Raw genomic sequence first — 18,725 nt, forward strand, 5'->3', positions numbered from 1 at the left:
TGGGCTCAACGTGGAGGAGAGAGCTGCGGGTTTAGGTGCCTATTCTCTGCAGGTCATAGCAACCCTTCTTCATTTGAATCAATGTTGATAAATTAGAAATGTTGCTTAACCTGAGACCAAACTTCAACGCTTTGAAGAAAAGAAAGGGGGAACTAGGATAATCCTGTTTGATCTTCTGTCCCATTCAGTCCGTCACTGGATTATTGCAAGAGGAAGCCTCCTCGTTATTTAAGCTATTTTATCAAACACCAGTACATCTCTCCCTTGCAGCTGCACATTCCAGTTTCCAAGCTAGAGACAAGCTATTAAGCCACCTGGAATTTAGTTATAAGGCCCTTGTATTGGATTCTAAAAATATGATTGTGACCAAAATGTATCCTACATGTAAGCCACTATCATGTACATGTACAAGAGTGCCTTGTGTCCAGGCAGGGACAAAGAATATGCTTAGTCAGATGGACAATAGCTTTATAACATTATCTTAGTGGCCAAAATGGGTTTAAACTGGATTTTGATAAATGCCTGGATTGTAAAAGATATGTGATTACTACTTCCACTTGGCTGGTAATGACATGTAAGGAACGTGAAGGTGCTATGAATGTAGCAGAACTAAGCCTAGAGCAATTTTGTTTTGTTTTAAGCCATTGATACGGCTCTCAAAATGGCTATGTGTTGACTAATCGAGTATGATTGAAGTTTTAAGACCACATTCTGCCACCGACATTAAAGAAACGTTGCTGTTACATTCAGTTGGTGATTGATGGCAACTCCACTCGTTGTAATTAAATATAAAGAAACAGTACCTTATCAGGGATGTGACAAACTGAAATGCTCGGCTGCCATGTGTGTTATTTGACATCACTTTTTTAATAATCCATTTGTTGGGTTTATGCACTGAAAACGTAGACGCACGCAGCCTTTGCCCCCATTTTCAGCCTTTACATGTAAGTTAGTGGTGAAGCTATTTCCTCTTTCCTGCGGGGACTGGTACAAAATATGATTATGCAGCTACGGTCTGTTTATAAAATGTGTATTTGTTTGAAGTACATTTAGCATTGTATATTGTTATTCTCACTGCTGTATAACCTGTGGCACAAATATTGCAAATATATTTATGTATAAAACCAAGTTAAGTCTTTGTGTTGCATCGTACTTTATTACCCAAAGCGACGGTGTTATAAGAGCCGTGTTTTCTAATGCACTCAAAATCTCATCCCAGCCATTCCAATGCAAGTTTACAGATGGTTATTACATAGTTCATGGCAATAATTGCACCGTATACAGGCTAACGACTGCTGTTATTGGTGTATTTATGTCGTGTACCATAAATACAGGATTGCAGTGTTCAATCATTACCAATACACCTCCTGCAGAGGAAGTATACCCTCTTTTCCCCAGAGAAAATCCACCCTGAGGGTAAAATAGTCGTCTTTGACATGGGAAATAGTGCATGTCGTTTCAAGCAGAGCTAACTCCTTTGAAAGATGAGAAATACAAAAGGGTGAGAGGAGTCCTTATCTCCCGAGTATGAGATAGAGAGCCGAGCATAATGACCTTACTGTGTCAATATGGGGCTCAAATCAGATCTCAGTGCCACACAGGAACAACTGAAAAAAAAAATGACTCAGAGATCTTGGAACAAACTTCAACAGTCAAACTTTTGAAGTAGTGGGTAAAGTGTGACACATGGTGTGAGTCAGAACACACCAAATAGGATCTCCATTTGCAGAAGTACCATGTAATGCATAGTGATTTAAGTGCATACAGAGCACAACACTGTTAAGATAGAAACCACTTCTGCATTTAGATTTCAGACAAATCCAAATCAAATTCAATGGAATGAGAAAATAAATAATCCATTTAAATGAATAAAACAAATGTGACCTAAGGGGATTTTTGAGAAGAAAAAAACGCTACATTTCAACATACTTCATCAAAAAAATGTCAGGCCTGGAAGTGAAATGTGTTCCAACGTGTAACCTTCAGTTCATCTCGGCCCGGCTCCCTTTCGAAACAATGCAACACCTCTTCCAAGTCTCCAGACGTTCTGCCACGTTGTCCTTAGTCAGTAGTCAATTGATTGCACTTTGTATCGTTTTAGTGAGGAAGCAGAGGGGGGCGGGAGGAAGGAATGGACAGCACAGATAAGTACAAAGCCCCAATTCCAAACAAGTTGGGACAGTGTGTCAAATGCTGATTAAGTACAAGCTTTTTTTGGAACGTTTCAGGCATCAAATTAAGAAGGACAGTTGAAAAGTAAGAACATTAATTGTTTCCACTCAAGTATAGGTCAAAGAATTTTCAGCTCACTGCTTTCTGTTCTTTGTTTGCATTTAACACACTGCCTTAACTTTTCTGGACCTGGGTTTTGAGACTATTTTGTCTCTTCTCTTCACTTCTTTTACCACTCCAACACCATCTCGTCTCCTTACACATAAGGACGCACCAAAACGACTTTTTAGCCAACAGAAAGTGTCCAAGTTTGGGAGGAGACTGTACAATAATAATAATAATTACAACATTAGCGAGTCCCCTGCAAGAAAAATACATCTTGTTTTTCTACGTTAAAATTCTGTACCCCTCCTTGTGCCACAATAATGAGGCCAAACTTGTTTTCAGTTCTTCTTTCTGAAGAATTTCGGCCAAAATATGGGAGTATTGGCACACCCGTACTTTGATCTACTTTCTCCACCCTGTTCTCCGTCAGATGCACATCCTCCTGATCCCACACTCGCAGCAGAACTTGGCGGACTCGATGGGGTACTTGGTCCCGCACGCGTGGCAGAACTTGCTTGCCGCTCCGCTGTTGTCGACTTCGTTCCCACTGTTGTCATTATTCCTGAGCGGGTGAGAGAGAGAGACATGACGACACAAGCAGAGCGATGATGAAGTGTGCAGCTATGTGCAATACACCAACCGGCCACAAGAGGTCAGGATGCCAATACTTCTACTTGAAAACAGCCAGGACTTGCTTTTGGACTCTCAAATATGTTATAGAAGGGAGGGTTTGAAAGACTCAAGGAAAATGTTGGCTTACCTTGAGTTGTAGATCTCTACTTTCTTCTTGTTGAGTCCATACTGAGAGTTCCTGACAGAGCCATAGCCAGAGCTCACCGCCCGGGGCTTACTGCTCACACTGACGGACACATCAGAGACAAGCACAAAGCGGCACAGGAACTTCATCTCGCTGCTACACTCACATATGTGCTTACATGCTGATGAGAGCATTAGAATAGAACAGAATAGAATAGCTTTTATTGTCATTGTATATGATAATACAACGAAATGCATTTGTGCTGTGCCTGAATCTTTGAACAGTAATAAATAACAGCAATAAACTATAAATAAACAACTATAAATAAATAATAAATAAACAATAAATAAACAACACACAGTTCCATTAAAACATGAGTAGTCCCACAGCTCAAGATGTCTCATATGACATGCCTTGACATCCCATATGACATCATGACATCACATGACATCACATATGACATCACACATGACATCACATGACATCACGACATCCCACATGACATCATGACATCACACCCCATATGACATCAGATGTCCCAAGCCCCATATGACATCACATGACATCATAGCTGAAGATGCCCAATATGTCCCAATATGTCCCAATATGTCCCAATATTGCAATTGACTTTTGGGGTTCTAATTTGTCTAATGTTTGATTTTGTTAAGCTCACTTATGGCCCTTGTGTGTGCGTTTGCGTGTGCGTGTGCGTGTGCCAACCTTGATGGAGGGCTCATGACGCCCGAGGGAGGACTCCTCATTGAACCTGCAGAGACCTTACTAGATGGGATTCCTGCAGTGAGAGAAAGCGTGAAAGTGATGATGGATGCCTCTTGTGGACAAGTGTCATTTACGAGACAGCTCTGCCAGACTAAAACCTCGCCCAGCCCGTCCAGATCAATGGCTGCTGGCCAGGTTATTGATCTTACCGCTGGACTGTCCTGTCCCTGGTCTCTGTGGTAAACGAGACGTGGCCGACGGGATGGTTGACGCAGCAGAGGCCTTCTTTACAGGAGGAGGCTTGCTCTGAGGAGCCTGAGGAGCCAGAAAGAACGAGTATGAGATGCGTAAAAAAGAAACGCTGAGTGAATATCACAACTGTACTGCACATTGGGGATCTTTACTGAGTTCCTCCCCGTGTGTGTACGTTGGTGTGATGACATGTGCGTGCGACCTACCGCCTGCACGCGAGCTGGAGCTGGTTTCTTGGTTTCTCCTGGCTTGCTCTTGCTGGTCATACGGGCAGCCTGCTCCTGGCAGAACTTGATGTGTCTGTCTGCCGCCCCCTCATTGAACCTCCTCTGACAGAACGGACACTGAACATAGTCTGGAGGAAAAAAAACAACAGTTAGTTTGTGTTGTTTTGTTCGGATCTTTCCCCACTCTGTTATGTGATGATGTGGTACCTGGGTCGTATGTGGGAGGAGGTGGTGGAGGTAACGGTCCCCCATCCTTCACAACCTGGTTAGCAACCTTGGCAGCCCGGATGGCGTTGATGAAGTCCTCGTGTTTCCGGCGCCAGCTTGATGGCTTCTTTGGGGTCTCGGCCTGGCAGGGGGCAACACAGCGGAGACGCTCTTACACCCACAAACTTCGCCTTGTATTCCTACTCGGACACAACTGTTCATTTTGAACATTTCTGAATGTGCTGCTTTCCTTGAATGCTACATTTTAAGTTAACTTTTCTATTGGGTCAAAGGATCAAGCACTCTTACTCCTGACTAACATAAATGGTTAATTTCTATTCAGCGCTTGTGTGCAGCTCCTTGTCTTCCTTGCGTCTTTGCTGCTGACGATATCTGACAGAAGTAGTCCACCAACCTTGAAGCTGCTACCCTAGCAACATGATAGCGGCACAGACTTCCTGCTTCCTACTATAAAGTTACAGATCGAGTTCAGCAGCCATGACAAACACAAAGTAAAAGGTCATCGAAGCAGAACTAAAGACTTTTTTACTGGATAGATCATATACAAGCCAGAAGAATAGATGATGTCACATTCAGGCCACAAAACTCTGGGTGACCGGTTGCCACAAAAGTCAAATGAAAGCTTCGGAATAGTTCAGGCAATGGCTATTAATTCAAATGAGCTAAGATTTGAAACCAACAACAGTAACGATGTCATAACACCATTGATAACAACAGTATGAGTTGATCATTAAGTCAATGGTTCTACTAAAGGAAATCAGTTCTAATAAAATAAAAAACGGTGAGAGCGAACAGAAGGTTAGTAAAGCCAAAGTGATGAGAAACAATGTGCATAAATACAGAAAAGAAAAATAAACAAATAAAGGCAAACTAACTTACTTTCGCAGCAGAAGATGAACTTTGTGACTGAAATACAATTGAAATTGTTTTACATTTAAAAGGAATGTCAACACAACATAGTGAATGTCCGAAATGGGTATGCCACGGTTCTCCTCATTACATTTTACATTAAACTGAGAATTTGATGTGTGTGTCTTGGTGTCCCGTCTCCAGGTGAACTCTTACCTTTGGTTTGATGGGTTTCAGGGTGGGAATGTCTGTGCCCTCTGCTCTCTGCCTGCTGGAATCAAAAACCTTCCTTCTTTTGGCCGCTGACTTCTGGCAGATTTTCGAATGCTTCTCCTGTAAGGAAGGTAAAACGTCAAAATAGCACGACCCGGATATGTTTCTACCTTATATAATAACAACTGGAGGATTTTAAGTACTTAGGGTCAACAGTCCAGGGCAACGGAGAGTCCGGAAAGAGGTGAAGAAACGTGTGCAAGCAGGTTGGAACGGGTGGAGAAAAGTGTCAGGAGTGATGTGTGACAAAAGATTATCAGCAAGAATGAAAGGAAAGGTGTACAAGTGGTGAGACCAGCGATGTTGCATGGTTTGGAGACAGTGGCACTGAGGAAGGGACAGGAGGCAGAGTTAGAGGTAGCAGAAATGAAAATGTTGTGGTTCTCTTTGGGAGTGACAAGGAATGAATGAGTACATAAGAGGGACGGCACATGTTAGATGTTTTGGAGATAAAGTCAGAGAGGCCAGACTGAGATGGTTTGGACATTTACAGAGGAGGGATAGTGAATTTGTTGGGAAAAGGATGCTAAGGTGGGAACTGCCAGGCAGGAGGCCTAGAGGAAGACCGGAGAGGAGATATATGTAGTGAAGGAGGATATGAGGTTAGTTGGTGTAAGAGAAGAGGATGCAGAGGATAGGGGTGGATGGAGACGGATGACTTGCTGTGGCGCCCCCTGAAAGGAGCAGCCGAAAGGGGGGAAGAAGAAGAAGAAGAAGAAGAAGCAGAAGAAGAAGAAGAAGAAGAAGAAGAAGAAGAAGAAGAAGAAGAAGAAGAAGAAGAAGAAGAAGAAGAAGAAGAAGAAGAAGAAGAAGAAGAAGAAGAAGAAGAAGAAGAAGAAGAAGAAGAAGAAGAAGAAGAAAATAACAACTGGCATATTTTCTATCTTTTTATTGTAATAGCTGTCAAACTGATTCAATCACAACCACAACAAATGTGGCTAAACTGAACTATGAAGTAAGGAACACCAAACTCGAAATTTGTAAGTGAATACTTTCAAATTGACTGTTGTCATATTACTGACTCCAGTGTTGATGAGTAGGCCTGTTCTACTGAAAGCTGAACCCAGTACTGCACTACCCCTCATGCATTAACATGGGCATCAAGTCATCATGCAGCACAGGGACATAAATCAGGGACCACTCCTATATCTTTCTTAAATCGGCATCTCTACATGTATGTCAGCTGTTCCACTCCAGTCTCTGCTGAAACCCAACACAGGCACATCGCCTCTACTGAATGAGGCACTGATCAGATCAGATCACCTGACCCAAATCTTACTTGACACTATGAACTTGCGCGCGTGTGCATGTGCGTGTGCGTGTGTGTGTGTGGAAAAAAGAACATCACTATCCTCTTGCAAAATAGAGGCAAGGAAGATGTCACCAATCTCATGTCACAAACCTGTCACCTCAATTCCATCTACACATGAATCTGCATACTATATATACTATTTCATATTCTTATTCTTACTGCTCACGCTCCCCATCTCTCCAGTCTCTGGGACTGCTGTAAGGGCTTTACCATTATATATATTTTTGTTACTCTCGCCATATTTTCTTTTTTGCACTTATTTGTGACTTTTAAAAACAACTTTATCTTTATATGCCTACTACATTGTTGTCGCTGCTTTCCATGTCCTAAGAGTTTCACTGTTCAGAGCGACCCTGTGCTAAACTGTGCATTTGACAAATAAAACAACTATTCTGAGAGGTGTCATTTAGTAATGTGCAAATGTGACGTCATCGTTTGCTTGGATGACATTATTGTTGCAATTTGATAGCTTGGTGACATTGTTGTAGCTCTTTGTTTAGTTTGATGGTGCCACTGTCGTCTATGCAAGTACATTTAAGAGTCAAACAAAGGGGTAAGTAAGTTTTTTGAAGTACATATGAAGGTTTACCCAAGAAGTGACACATCTATGTTGAAGAGTAAGCACAGTGCCACTACAGTCAGGTTGCTTCCATCCTCAAAGGTTCAAAGACAGCGGCTCATGAGAACAAGGTAAAGCAACAGACACCGGCAACATCAACGCCACAGACCGGCAGAGGGCGAACTCCACTCCACTCCACTCCACTCCACTCCACTCTCTCTCTCTCTCTCTCTATCTATCTAACCAGGATGACTGCCAATACATTTGAACCTCACTCAACAACTGTAGGATGACATCACAGGGTTTTCTTAGACACAGCGCCAAAGCCTTTATTTTTGGGGGGTTTTCCAGCTCCATGCCACACAGCCAGGTCAATCAAATTGTGGATGGAGGCTTGAGTTCAGACCTGAACCCTATTGAAAAACCTGGAATGTGATCATGAGGATTATGGTCGCAAGCCATCAAACAAAGAAGCCCAGCTGAATGTTTGCACCTGGAGGCATAAAGACACCTGACAGTAATGTGACAGACTGGTACACATGAGAGCTGTGATTCAAAATCAGGGTCATTCCAAAAAATATTGAAACTCTTCCCAAGTGAAAACATTAGTTTTCTGTTTAAACATGAATAAACTTTGCATTATTCAAGTATATTATGCCAGAATAGAAGGAAATGTTCATTTTACTCAAACACATGGTAAACCTTAGAGACGGGCAGCTTTGCAGGGGTCTGTGAACTGTATGGAAACGGTCATTTCGGAATTATGGTTTACATTTAAGATCCATTTAGGTAAATCACATATAAGCCAAAAAAAAAGTAGTGTTTTGTTTTTACCAAGACTTTTGGGAGGAAGCATCTTTTACAGATTTTGCACGGAACCAGGTCCTCTGCAGAAGGAGCTTCGCCATCTACGAGAACAAAACAGAAATGCAAATTAAGACGTTAAAAAATAAAGAAATGAAGCAGAGTGGCTAGTATGAATATAAACGAATGCCTGTGACATTGACAGTAACACCGCAGATCCCTATAACGAACGTATACAACAATTGTAGATTCACATCCAATTACCTTACCTTACATTTCCAAAACGTCCCAAAAGACAATTGACTTAAAACTGGTTTTAGACCTGTCTGCATTATGCAAACACTGTTTGGTTCCCTGATGTGGGGTTCACGCCCAGCAGTTAGCCTCATCCTCGGCCCGCGCCGTTCATGTCACCTAGCATGACTTGGGCTAAGCCCCAAACAAAAAGGAGGTCGGAATAAAACGGGGAAGCTCAAGAGGCAGGCGATTTACAAAATGTGGCGAACAAAAGGAGGGTTTAAATACCCGACTTTGTCATTAGATTGTAAAATGAACACATACGCTGGCATTTTCTCTTACCTTCAAATTCTTCCATTATTAGGTTTTCTGTTGTCTGATGCCGCTGCTACAAGCGACCCGATTACAACGGGCGGATTGAGAGAGTTCTCTGCTTCACCCTTCCGGCTTTGCTAGCTAAGATAACCGTAAGGTAGAAGCTAAGAAGCTACGCTCTTTTTCAGAGATTTAAAACATTCTGTTTGCAGGACACAATGATGTTTAGAGTAATTGTTTTGTTTTTATCGTACTTCTTTTATCTCATTTACTCCTAATATCAGAGAGAGAGAGAGAGAGAGAGAGAGAGAGAGAGAGAGAGAGAGAGAGAGAGAGAGAGAGAGAGAGAGAGAGAGAGAGAGAGAGAGAGAGAGAGAGAGAGAGAGAGAGAGAGAGAGAGAGAGATGAAAACAACAAACACAGTAGTAGTAAATACAGAAAAACACAGTCATAATAAACAGAGTACAAGAAAGTAGTAAAAATGCAAAATATTGATTAAAGGACAGAAAGAGTGGACGTGACCTAAACGATGACTATATAACATATCAGACAGTGGTGATGCGTTGTAAAGGGACATAGCAGCGGGCACTCGGGCAGGAAGGGTCTCCTGTATCGGTCCTTGTGACAGCGAAACTGGATCAGTCACATAAATCCTTGCAAAAATTATCTTCATAACTGTTATTTAAATATAATTCTAATTCTAACTCATCGATAGTCTGTTTTTGGTCGATATTTCTGCATCAATTTGTTTTGTTTTTTTATCGAAGAATCGTAAATGAATTATCTTGACTACTGCTATCTTTGGCTACCAATAGCAACTGGTTTGTCGTGACTGCCGCTCCATATCGCAACACCGGAGCGTTTTATTGGCTGTTACTGGATTGTAAAAGAAGGGCGGGGGTGCAGTGTTTACTTTGAGCAGCAGAGGGAGCGTGGGAGCCTGACATCATTTCCAATATTATTCATTCAGTTGTAAGATACTAAATAGACTTACATCATTCTACTGGTACCTTCTTAAGTTAGGAAGCGTACAATGATACCCTGTAGCAAAATGTCAGTTCTCATTTTATCACAAATTTAAAGGGGGCGGGGGGTCAAGTCCCCAAACAGTGAAACCAGTGTGTCCCAAGGCCTTTGTTAGCTCAAACACAGCAAACATACTGGTGCTCCCAGATCCCCCATATTGACCGCATGTGTCCGCTGAATGGAGTAATTCACAACCGGATGGTATGACACCACAGGAAAAGTGCTAATGAATGGCTACAGTCTCCAAGCTTTCCCTACAAAAAGATCACTGTTCTCAGGCCAACACACACACACACACACGTAAGCACACACACGCACAACAGAGCGCGAGGGAGACCAGCAGACCAGACATACTGCGCCTCCGTTCGAACATTGGACAATTCACCTTTCATTGCAAAGTAATGTGTTGATATAGTTACCTGTCGAATGTCACCCAAAGTAAATGTAAATGCACGTTGTAATATATTACATTATGACATACAGGTCACACATTTAACTAAGATAAAACAATACTACATCTAACTTTACATATCCAACAACTACTTACTTTGTCCTCTTCGACAAAGACATGTCACTTCTTGGGTAAGCCTGCCAAATGTGTTGGTCAATTCCCTTGGTTTTGTTTACTTGGAAAACATTACATTTTCAAATTACTTTAAAACAGCTGCTTCCTTCTAAGCTTCAGGCCTTGAAAAAAGCTTATTTAAATAAACAATATTGATGACGTCACACTAACAACGCGATGCCATTGAAACTTAGACAACAATGGAATCAATACCACAGTCATCAAAACGAACAAAGTCACATTTATATATTACTAAATTATATGTTTCAGAATACGTGTCTTTATTTTGAGGGGGAAAAAAACTAAAATACTCCTCAAGAACTTGTGTGTATTGCGCTCGGTACACACAAGTTCACGTTAAATACCTCGGCCACAGAGGACTACACGAGTTTCATCAGAATAAGATTAACTTCCACTTCCCCACATTCACAGGTCTTCAGAATAAGACACATGTAGTAGTATAGTAGCAGCAACCCCAAATAAAAATATCAACATAGGTCCAACGAATCCATTACAAAATATGCTTACTCCTTTACATATCAATTCTGTTGTGGGGCTATTCATTTTTGTGACAGAATTAAGTGACTATTTAATAAAGCATACTAAACAAATGCTTTATAGTCATCCACGACGGTTTTATTTTGAAAGCGGAAATGTTTCTATTCTTCCTTATTCAACGTGTATACATCCTCGGTGAGCGCAGTGAGACACCCCGCTCTCAAACTGATGGGATTGACCCCTGCGATTATTCCGAAGCCCTGTTAACCTAACCAGGTACCATAATGATAATAATGATAATAATTACAGAGGTATATAAATAGAGATAACATGCATTGATTGTTAGTAATTATGTACAGAAAATACCCAAGCTACGTGCCCAGACACTGAGCAGCACCAGACTCTTTGTCAATAGAATAATACATAACTGTGGATTTATTCTTAAAATAAATGTAATAATTAATAAAAAATTATTCTGCATTCTTATTGACCTCTGCCTGTAGGTTTGAATGACGTCACCAATGAAACATTGATTTATGTGGACTCCAATCCGAACAACTGTTGTGTTAGCCGAGACGCTCTGCAGCGCCTCCACTTGACATTTAACTGGGTGATAGACCTCATCAGACGCTTGTGAGAGGACATTTATTAAACAATACAATCTTTAATTATAATGGTCGTAGCTCAAACAATGATGGTTACTGCTTCAGCAAAAAATCTCAAATAGCCTCTTACGTTTGGAAAGAGTTTTATATTTAATATTTTTAACAAACTATAAAAACGTAATGCTGCCATATAAACGTTTTGTTTATATGGCGTAAGTCAATAAGTTGTCAACACTTATACTCATATCTACTTATCTACCTATTTGTTTATTACTTAGTCCTAGCACCTTTGCACTTATCAGATAATGTGTGCGTGCGTGCGTGTGTGTGCCTGTGTCTGTTTGTGTGTAAGAGAGAGAAAGCTAGTGAAGTTTGGCATCAGTCCCAGATATTTCCAGCCTGCTGAGAATAACGCTGGCATAAGTTGGCAGGACTCCATTCCTTTACTCCTTTACAAATCATTTCTACACTGAGCACCATCACTACTAATTCTGTTTGGCAGCACAACACATTTTTTCACAATAGCACAACTTTCTCCCCAGCTTTGCATCTGCTTAGAGAGTGTGCACTGCTGTATTATTCAGCGATTGTCGTGTTTTGGAGTCTATGTTGAAATACTGGCCAGGCTACAACAGCAAGGGTGCAATTACAGGGTGACTCTGACTTACACAGGGTTGGAGGACACAGGCACACACGTACACACATACACATGCTGCTGTACTGTTGATGTTTTGCTTCATGGATGGAACAGTGTGACTAAATTATGTAAACTGTGAATTAATATTTCATTGCTTAAGAGACAAGGACACATTTACAATGGCTGTTCTGTCTCTTTAGACTGCTGCCATGGCTTCAATCTGAACTGTTTACATTTGCCTGCAGTAATGATTAATACTTTAAGGTCTATTTTGTCAACCTACTGACAATTTTACATGGATAATATCAGTTGGGTATCTATCTTGACACCATTTGGAGAGAGTGACAACTGAACGGGAATGTGATTCGGTGAAAAATATATACAAATGGAGGTGGGACCCGAGGTCAGGTTCACTATTTCCCCATTGGTTGAAAGCAACAGTCTTTAATCCAAGACTATAGCTAGATCACACAGAAAAACTACATTTAGGGAATCTGAAACTAAAAAAGTTATTAGTTTTTGCTGTGTGTGATGTTCCAAAACCTTACTTACTTACTATCAACAAGTCAAACTCTAGAATCTGTCTAAATCCAAACTGGATGAAGCCAAAGAAATCACAGGTAGGCAAACCACAACCTACCCTGTGCCCTGCCTAGGCACATAGATACAGACCGATACAGTGTCAACAGAGCAGCTTCATCTGTAGATCTCCATGGCAACAGAGCTCCCATCCTGCTCCACAGTTACCCCAAGTGGGATGGTATTTGAATATAACACCATCCCTCTTGGTGTGCTGCTTGCCCAGATTTGTGTTTTTGGTTGCTTTATTGCATCATTTCAACAACAGCATCTTTTGTTTCTGTTTCATTGGCTGGTATTCCTTTTGCACAGCACATTTCCATGTGTCACTGGTGCCGGCCAATCCCCCCTAGACTGGCTTAAAACAGATTCATCTGGGATTCAATCAAATAAGAGAAGGGTGGGAACCAATGTGAGGGCAGAGAGGAACCAAGACTTTCTGTGTGTGCCAGGCCCTGCTATGGTGAGGTGTGTCCGCAATGACAGAAGTGGAGGCAACCTACGAGGACTTCATTGCCTCCCGACGGTCCGGCCGTAGGAACGCCATCCATGATATCCCAGCAACCCCTGGTGGGGAGGGACCTAGTGACCTGTCGCAGGGTCTGCCACAGCTCAACATCAACAAGTCGGGTGAGAAACATCATTGGCTGTGACTCTCAAATACCTTTTCCATGTTTGGGAGGACATAAAGACACAGTTTTAGTGCAGTAGTTCAGTGCAGTGTTCTTGATGTTTGAGGGGATATGAATGCTGATTCTACCATGGTGACCTCTGTTTCTGTTGTTACATTGACAGGCCTCTCTCTCTCTCTCTCCCCCTGTTCTCTGTCAGGTGATGATGATGATATTGCTAAACAGAGCCAGGATTCTTCAGATAAAGAAGAGGAGGGTAAAGCTGAGGGGAGGTAACTGGCAGAGGGCAGCTGACATTTCTAAAGTCAAACAGCTGCCGCTTGTGCTTGTTCACGAACACCCTGAACTCTGACGCCCTCCGACTGGCCAGTTGCATCTACTGATCCCCTCCCATAGTTACACTCTCAGCCAATGACATGAATGGACACAGCAAAGTCCTACGCCACAATATGTCATCGCTATGGCAACCACAATGCAGTCTCCCATATTCACTTGGGTGCATCTTTCCCCTCCTGCCCTCAGCAGCATGGTGTCAATAACTGATCCCAGGACTGCCTACCTGGTCCTGTCAGGAAAAAAGCGGAGGGGAAATTCATCTTTTTAGAAATCCTGGGACAAGCTAGAGTGCTGCCACAGATCTAATCCTTCGTTTTGCCTTCAATCCATCACTCCACTCCACACACTCCACTCACTGCTGGAAGTTAGACAAATGATGATGAGTGATGCCATTTCTACCATTACATCGATTGGTCAAAGGGGGGCAGCACAGGACAGTGTAACATACTGTATTTATACTTTGTAGCTGCTGGACGTACTGATATCTGAATCTGAATGGGAAGCACCAAGTTATTCAAGGATGTTTTCACTTAATCTCACCTTCCATTATAGGTTGCCACGTTTCTCACATTTATTGCCAGGGTTTCTAAATTATTTTGAAATAAGGATTCATATGTTCAACGAAAAAAAATCTAAATTGGTATTTAATACATAGAAATGCAACTTACTGTTTTATACTTTTGTATTTAGTAAACCATTAACATTTAACTGGTATTAATTGTGACTGAGACCTTGATTCATACAGTCCCTCTATATGTTTGTGTCTCGTTTTACAATTAAAGTCTTGAAAATGTGGTTCTACTATTAAAAACTGATCATCCCCACATACATCTAGACATTCATAGTGTTTTATTAGTTCCCCTGCAGGAGTTTGCCTCTGTTCTGTTACAATGATGTAAAAAAAATTTGTCTCAGCTATCCAACAGAAGCTCTTGTTACCCAATCCCACAGATGTGATCCTTGTGCTTTATGCATGTGAGCATGTGAGCACGTGAAAGACAATCTAATCTATATTTGGATCACGTAATTTCAAGAAAAAAGTGACTTCCCGTTTGCTTGAGTCGCGTGATCGGGCCTGCAGACTTAGGGAGGTTCCTCAAGGAGCGCACAAATGCCAACCAGCAAAGAGTCGATCGTACGGTGACGACAGGTTTTTGATTTGTGTGAGATTTGTTTCAGCTTTCACACAAGAGTTTTATAGTTTAAATACTATATTAATTCCTACAAAGACACAAAAGTGTTTAAATTAAACAAAGGAAAGCATGTTACTATAAAGGACCCAAACAGATCCAAACCCAATAGCTGCCAGGGGAGAGAGAGACTGATGACAGCAGCTCATAAAGCTCATCAGTCAACCAAAGCAGGTGAATCTCGTCTCCCTGATGACCTGAACTGAACTTATTGGACACTCTAAATGCGAACATGTTTCAGTAGTGATGATTAACTGACATTGAACAAGGCATTTGATGATTCAGTAATGATTGCATGTATATGTGACCCAGTGAGTCAATAGTTAGCTACAGATTATAACTTTATCTGTTTGAGAAATGGAGATACATTGACCCAAGGCTTACACAATTGACTGCAATACAGATCTTATTGCTTCTTTGAATTTATACACAGTATTAAGAAACTTATCTTCTTTGTAAGACTCTTCTCAGTATATCCAACAGCCAACTGTGTGCCCTCTGCACTGTCACTGCTTATCTGGCAGACCAGGCCCACATGCAGCCTCAGTGCAAAAGCATTACATCACTGATAGTGCTTACAGATTTAAACACATCACACCCTCGCTCCACAGCGTGCGGCAGTGCTGCTGCGAGATGATAATTCATAATGGATTCTGCGTAAAAGAATTACAAAGAAATCACAATAACATGGACAACACAGGATTGCAACACAGCAGCATCCGCTTGCATTGTGTTGCACCGCTCAAACACAACTGACCAAACAAAACAATGTATCTTTGTGCGTGAAATTTCCGCACGTACCTACTGGACAGGCAATCTTACTCATCGGGACTTTAACCCACTTAATCGGACAGGACTTTAACCCACTCTCACAATCCACTCTGACTTCCATGAATCAGGACATAAACGTGGACTCAGATAGATATTATTCCTTGTATGGTTTTGAGCCACACTCACACATACACTTTAATCTTCTATTATATGACTCACTTTTTTTGTTTGAATGTTTTTATTGAGGGCAGCATTTGACATGACAATGAGAATGCAGTTACATTTTGGAGATTGTTTTTCAGTACACAGATAGGAGGAGAACAGGAGAAGCAGAAGAAAAAGATTGTTATTGGTGATGAATAATTGTGTTCTACCAAAGTGATAATAGTGAGGCCAAATTGTCACGCTTCTGTTAAATGGGTCCACGTGTGTAATGTGGATTACTTTTATTCATAAAGGGGAGAGAAGCAAAAACAGAGAAAAAGAAGAGAACTAAAACCGTTAAGAGAACCAGGCTGTGTAATGTTCATGTTGATTAAGACCAAGGGATGACAAACAGAGCGACAGCAACTAACCAAAGCCAGCAAAGTGACATCATAATGTTACCGCAGAGTTGTAGTTAATTAAATATAACCTTTCATATTTTGCCTCCTCTGTATTGGTTTTGGCACCTCATTTTCAGTTGGTGTACTGTAGTAAAAACACAACAGGTCTTTCTCATGGGACACTTTGACTTACAGCAGCAGATGGTACACAGGTGTAAATAATAAAATGGCACTGTTCCATGTAGGTGTTCAAATATTGCAACAACCAGTGCCATGGCCATGTGACATGGATGTACCTAAATGGAATGGTGCCATAGTTAATGTTATGCGTTAGACTGGTGCTTTTGCTTATATGACTGTGGTCTATTACAGTGATTCTCAACTGGTGGGGAAAAAATGCAAAACAACAAAATCCTGTGCTTTTATTTTGAAATGGTTTTTAAATGCAGCGGAGTGCAGTCTATTCACACCCGATGTTTTCAAAAACTGTGCCAAGATCTTGGTAGTGAGCATGTACAGGTGTTGTATCATGCCGAGGTACGCTGGCTTTCGAGTGGAAAGGTGCTGTCCCGTTTTTATGAACTACGAAGTGAAATTGCAGCCTTTCTTGCCCAGAACAAGTCGCCTCTTGCAGACCTGTTTAGCAACAGTGTGTGGCTCGCACACGTTGCTTATCTCGCTGATGTGTTCGAACAGTTAAACACATTAAATGTGTCTATGCAGGGGAGGGGGAACAACAATGACAAAAGCAATGCTTTCAAAAAAAAAGATCTCCGTGTGGGCAAGTCATGTTTCTAAAATACGATTCGACATGTTCCCCAATGCCTGTCATGAGGGACAGCAACTGGACACGGCAGGGAAAAATGTAATGGAGAAAACAATCACGACACATCTGAATAAACTTCTGGAGCGGTTTAATGACTACTTTCCCGAGACACAGAGGGATGACGACTGGATACGTGACCCCTTTGGAATCAACGTAGAAAGCGTCACGTTGCCAAGCAACGAAGAGAGTCAGCTGGTGGAGCTGTCATGTGACCGCACGCTGAGAAAGAAATTCACGGAGGTAAGCCAGTTCTGGTGCAGCAATGTGATGAGCGAGTATCCTTCCCTTGCCACTCGAGCAGTAAAAATCCTCCTACCATTCAGCACTACCTATCTCTGTGAGTGTGGCTTCTCAGCTCTGGTTCAGCTGAAGACTAAACACAGAAATAGACTGGACATTGAGCATGACCTCAGAGTTGCCTTGTCTACTATAACTCCAGACTTTGAGACTCTTGTCAGGAGCAAAACACATCCCCAGTTCTCCCATTAATTCCTCCAAACTCACCTAAGGTTGAAGTGAGTGCTGCTTAATTTTCTTCATGTTTTTCAGTATTTACCTACTGATAAGTATATGTAATCAGAAGAAAAGTTAATTTTGTATACTTGAATCTTTTTGAATTGCACTTTTTGTTTAATTTATTTTGAGTTTGTAGATAAAAGCTGCTACTCAAGACACTGAATCCTTTTCCATAGTGCAGTGTTTGGTTGTAAGATTCAGTGAGTGACTATTCTCAGTCTTTTTTAAACTACTTCTCAGTAGTTGGACTATTTTATTTCATGTTTGCATGAAAGCACTTTTGAGTCTGTTAAGTCTATTATGTTGTATAACCTTGTGTTCTTAAGATGCACTTTTTGTTCTTTAATTAAAATGCAGCTAATTGTAAATATTTCCCTCTTTGGCATTGTGTTTTGCATTGCACTGTGTTGGAATACTGTCTCAGGTTCAAACTGCACCATCTTTTTATTAAATAAATTTGAGAAGTTGAAAATTTTCCTCAATTTGGGTCGCGGCTTGTCATTAAGGGGTGATGGTGGGTCCCGAAGCCAGACCAGTTGAGAACCACTGGTCTATTACACATGGTTTAAGAAAAAACGATTGACAAACTCATTTATGGATAAAAAGTGTGATCAGAATAAGATAAGAATAGAGAAAAGAATATGACAATGTAAAAGTTAAAAGGCCCAACAATATGTTGTTGTTTTGCTTTTAATATATAAATGAGGTCGCTGTCGAGTATACAGTAACTGTCAGCGTGTCCACTTTTTAGTCTTGTGTTGTTGCCTCTGCCAAAGTAATCTCTAAATAAAACCAGACCAGTCTTGACTGTTTGGCCTTGGTGGAGGCATAAGCTCCAAGGAACGCTCTTCCTTTTAAAGTGTATCTCATTTCAGTTCATCTTCTTTGCTACCTAGTTAATACGTCATATATGCTTCTGCTTTTGCTCATGATACAATATAAAGCACTTTCAAACGTACCAGGTGTTACAGTGTTGTTGTGTGTTGATATTTTGTGTTTTAAGGGAAAATCTCCAAGTTAATTTTGGAGCAAACTAGATGAACTTTGCGCTCATGAACTATCATTATCCTTGGTTGCTGTACATTAAACTATGAAATGTACTTGTGTTTATCCCTTAGTCCCAAATTTAAAGTCATTCTTTTGCCCCCGTCTGAACTGAAGAGTAAACACACAGCAAATATCTGTAGTT

General features: G+C 41.2%; 1 protein-coding gene and 1 long non-coding RNA gene across 2 annotated transcripts; one reads left to right on the forward strand and one right to left on the reverse strand.

Annotated features, from left to right (window-relative positions):
• Positions 1-1,260: 1,260 nt before the first annotated feature.
• On the reverse strand, positions 1,261-9,036 carry zc2hc1a (zinc finger, C2HC-type containing 1A). Its single transcript, XM_076157934.1, has 10 exons — positions 8,838-9,036; positions 8,289-8,362; positions 5,527-5,643; positions 5,341-5,367; positions 4,441-4,582; positions 4,213-4,361; positions 3,964-4,069; positions 3,755-3,827; positions 3,038-3,136; positions 1,261-2,839 (listed from the first exon to the last, which is right to left on the reverse strand). Exons 1-10 carry the CDS (start codon positions 8,851-8,853, stop codon positions 2,704-2,706), a joined length of 939 nt encoding a protein of 312 aa, XP_076014049.1. The 5' UTR covers positions 8,854-9,036; the 3' UTR covers positions 1,261-2,703.
• A 2,047-nt stretch (positions 9,037-11,083) lies between these two features.
• LOC143006692 (uncharacterized) lies at positions 11,084-14,503 on the forward strand. The gene is made up of 3 exons (XR_012964329.1): positions 11,084-11,175; positions 13,173-13,350; positions 13,552-14,503. It is a non-coding gene; the product is annotated as an uncharacterized LOC143006692 (long non-coding RNA).
• Positions 14,504-18,725: the final 4,222 nt, after the last annotated feature.

The sequence above is a fragment of the Genypterus blacodes genome, unplaced genomic scaffold, assembly GCF_046128005.1.
Source record: "Genypterus blacodes isolate CSIRO-AG114 ecotype Tasmania unplaced genomic scaffold, CSIRO-AGI_Gbla_v1 ptg000076l_1, whole genome shotgun sequence".
NCBI lineage: Eukaryota > Metazoa > Chordata > Actinopteri > Ophidiiformes > Ophidiidae > Genypterus > Genypterus blacodes.

Excerpts from the sequence above, each read along its gene's own strand:
- zc2hc1a (XM_076157934.1), bottom strand. Across the intron at positions 4,070-4,212 it reads CTCCAGCTCGCGTGCAGGCG|GCTCCTCAGAGCAAGCCTCC; the intron begins GTAGGTCGCACG and ends CTGGCTCCTCAG. Across the intron at positions 3,137-3,754 it reads GTCATGAGCCCTCCATCAAG|TGTGAGCAGTAAGCCCCGGG; the intron begins GTTGGCACACGC and ends TGTGTCCGTCAG.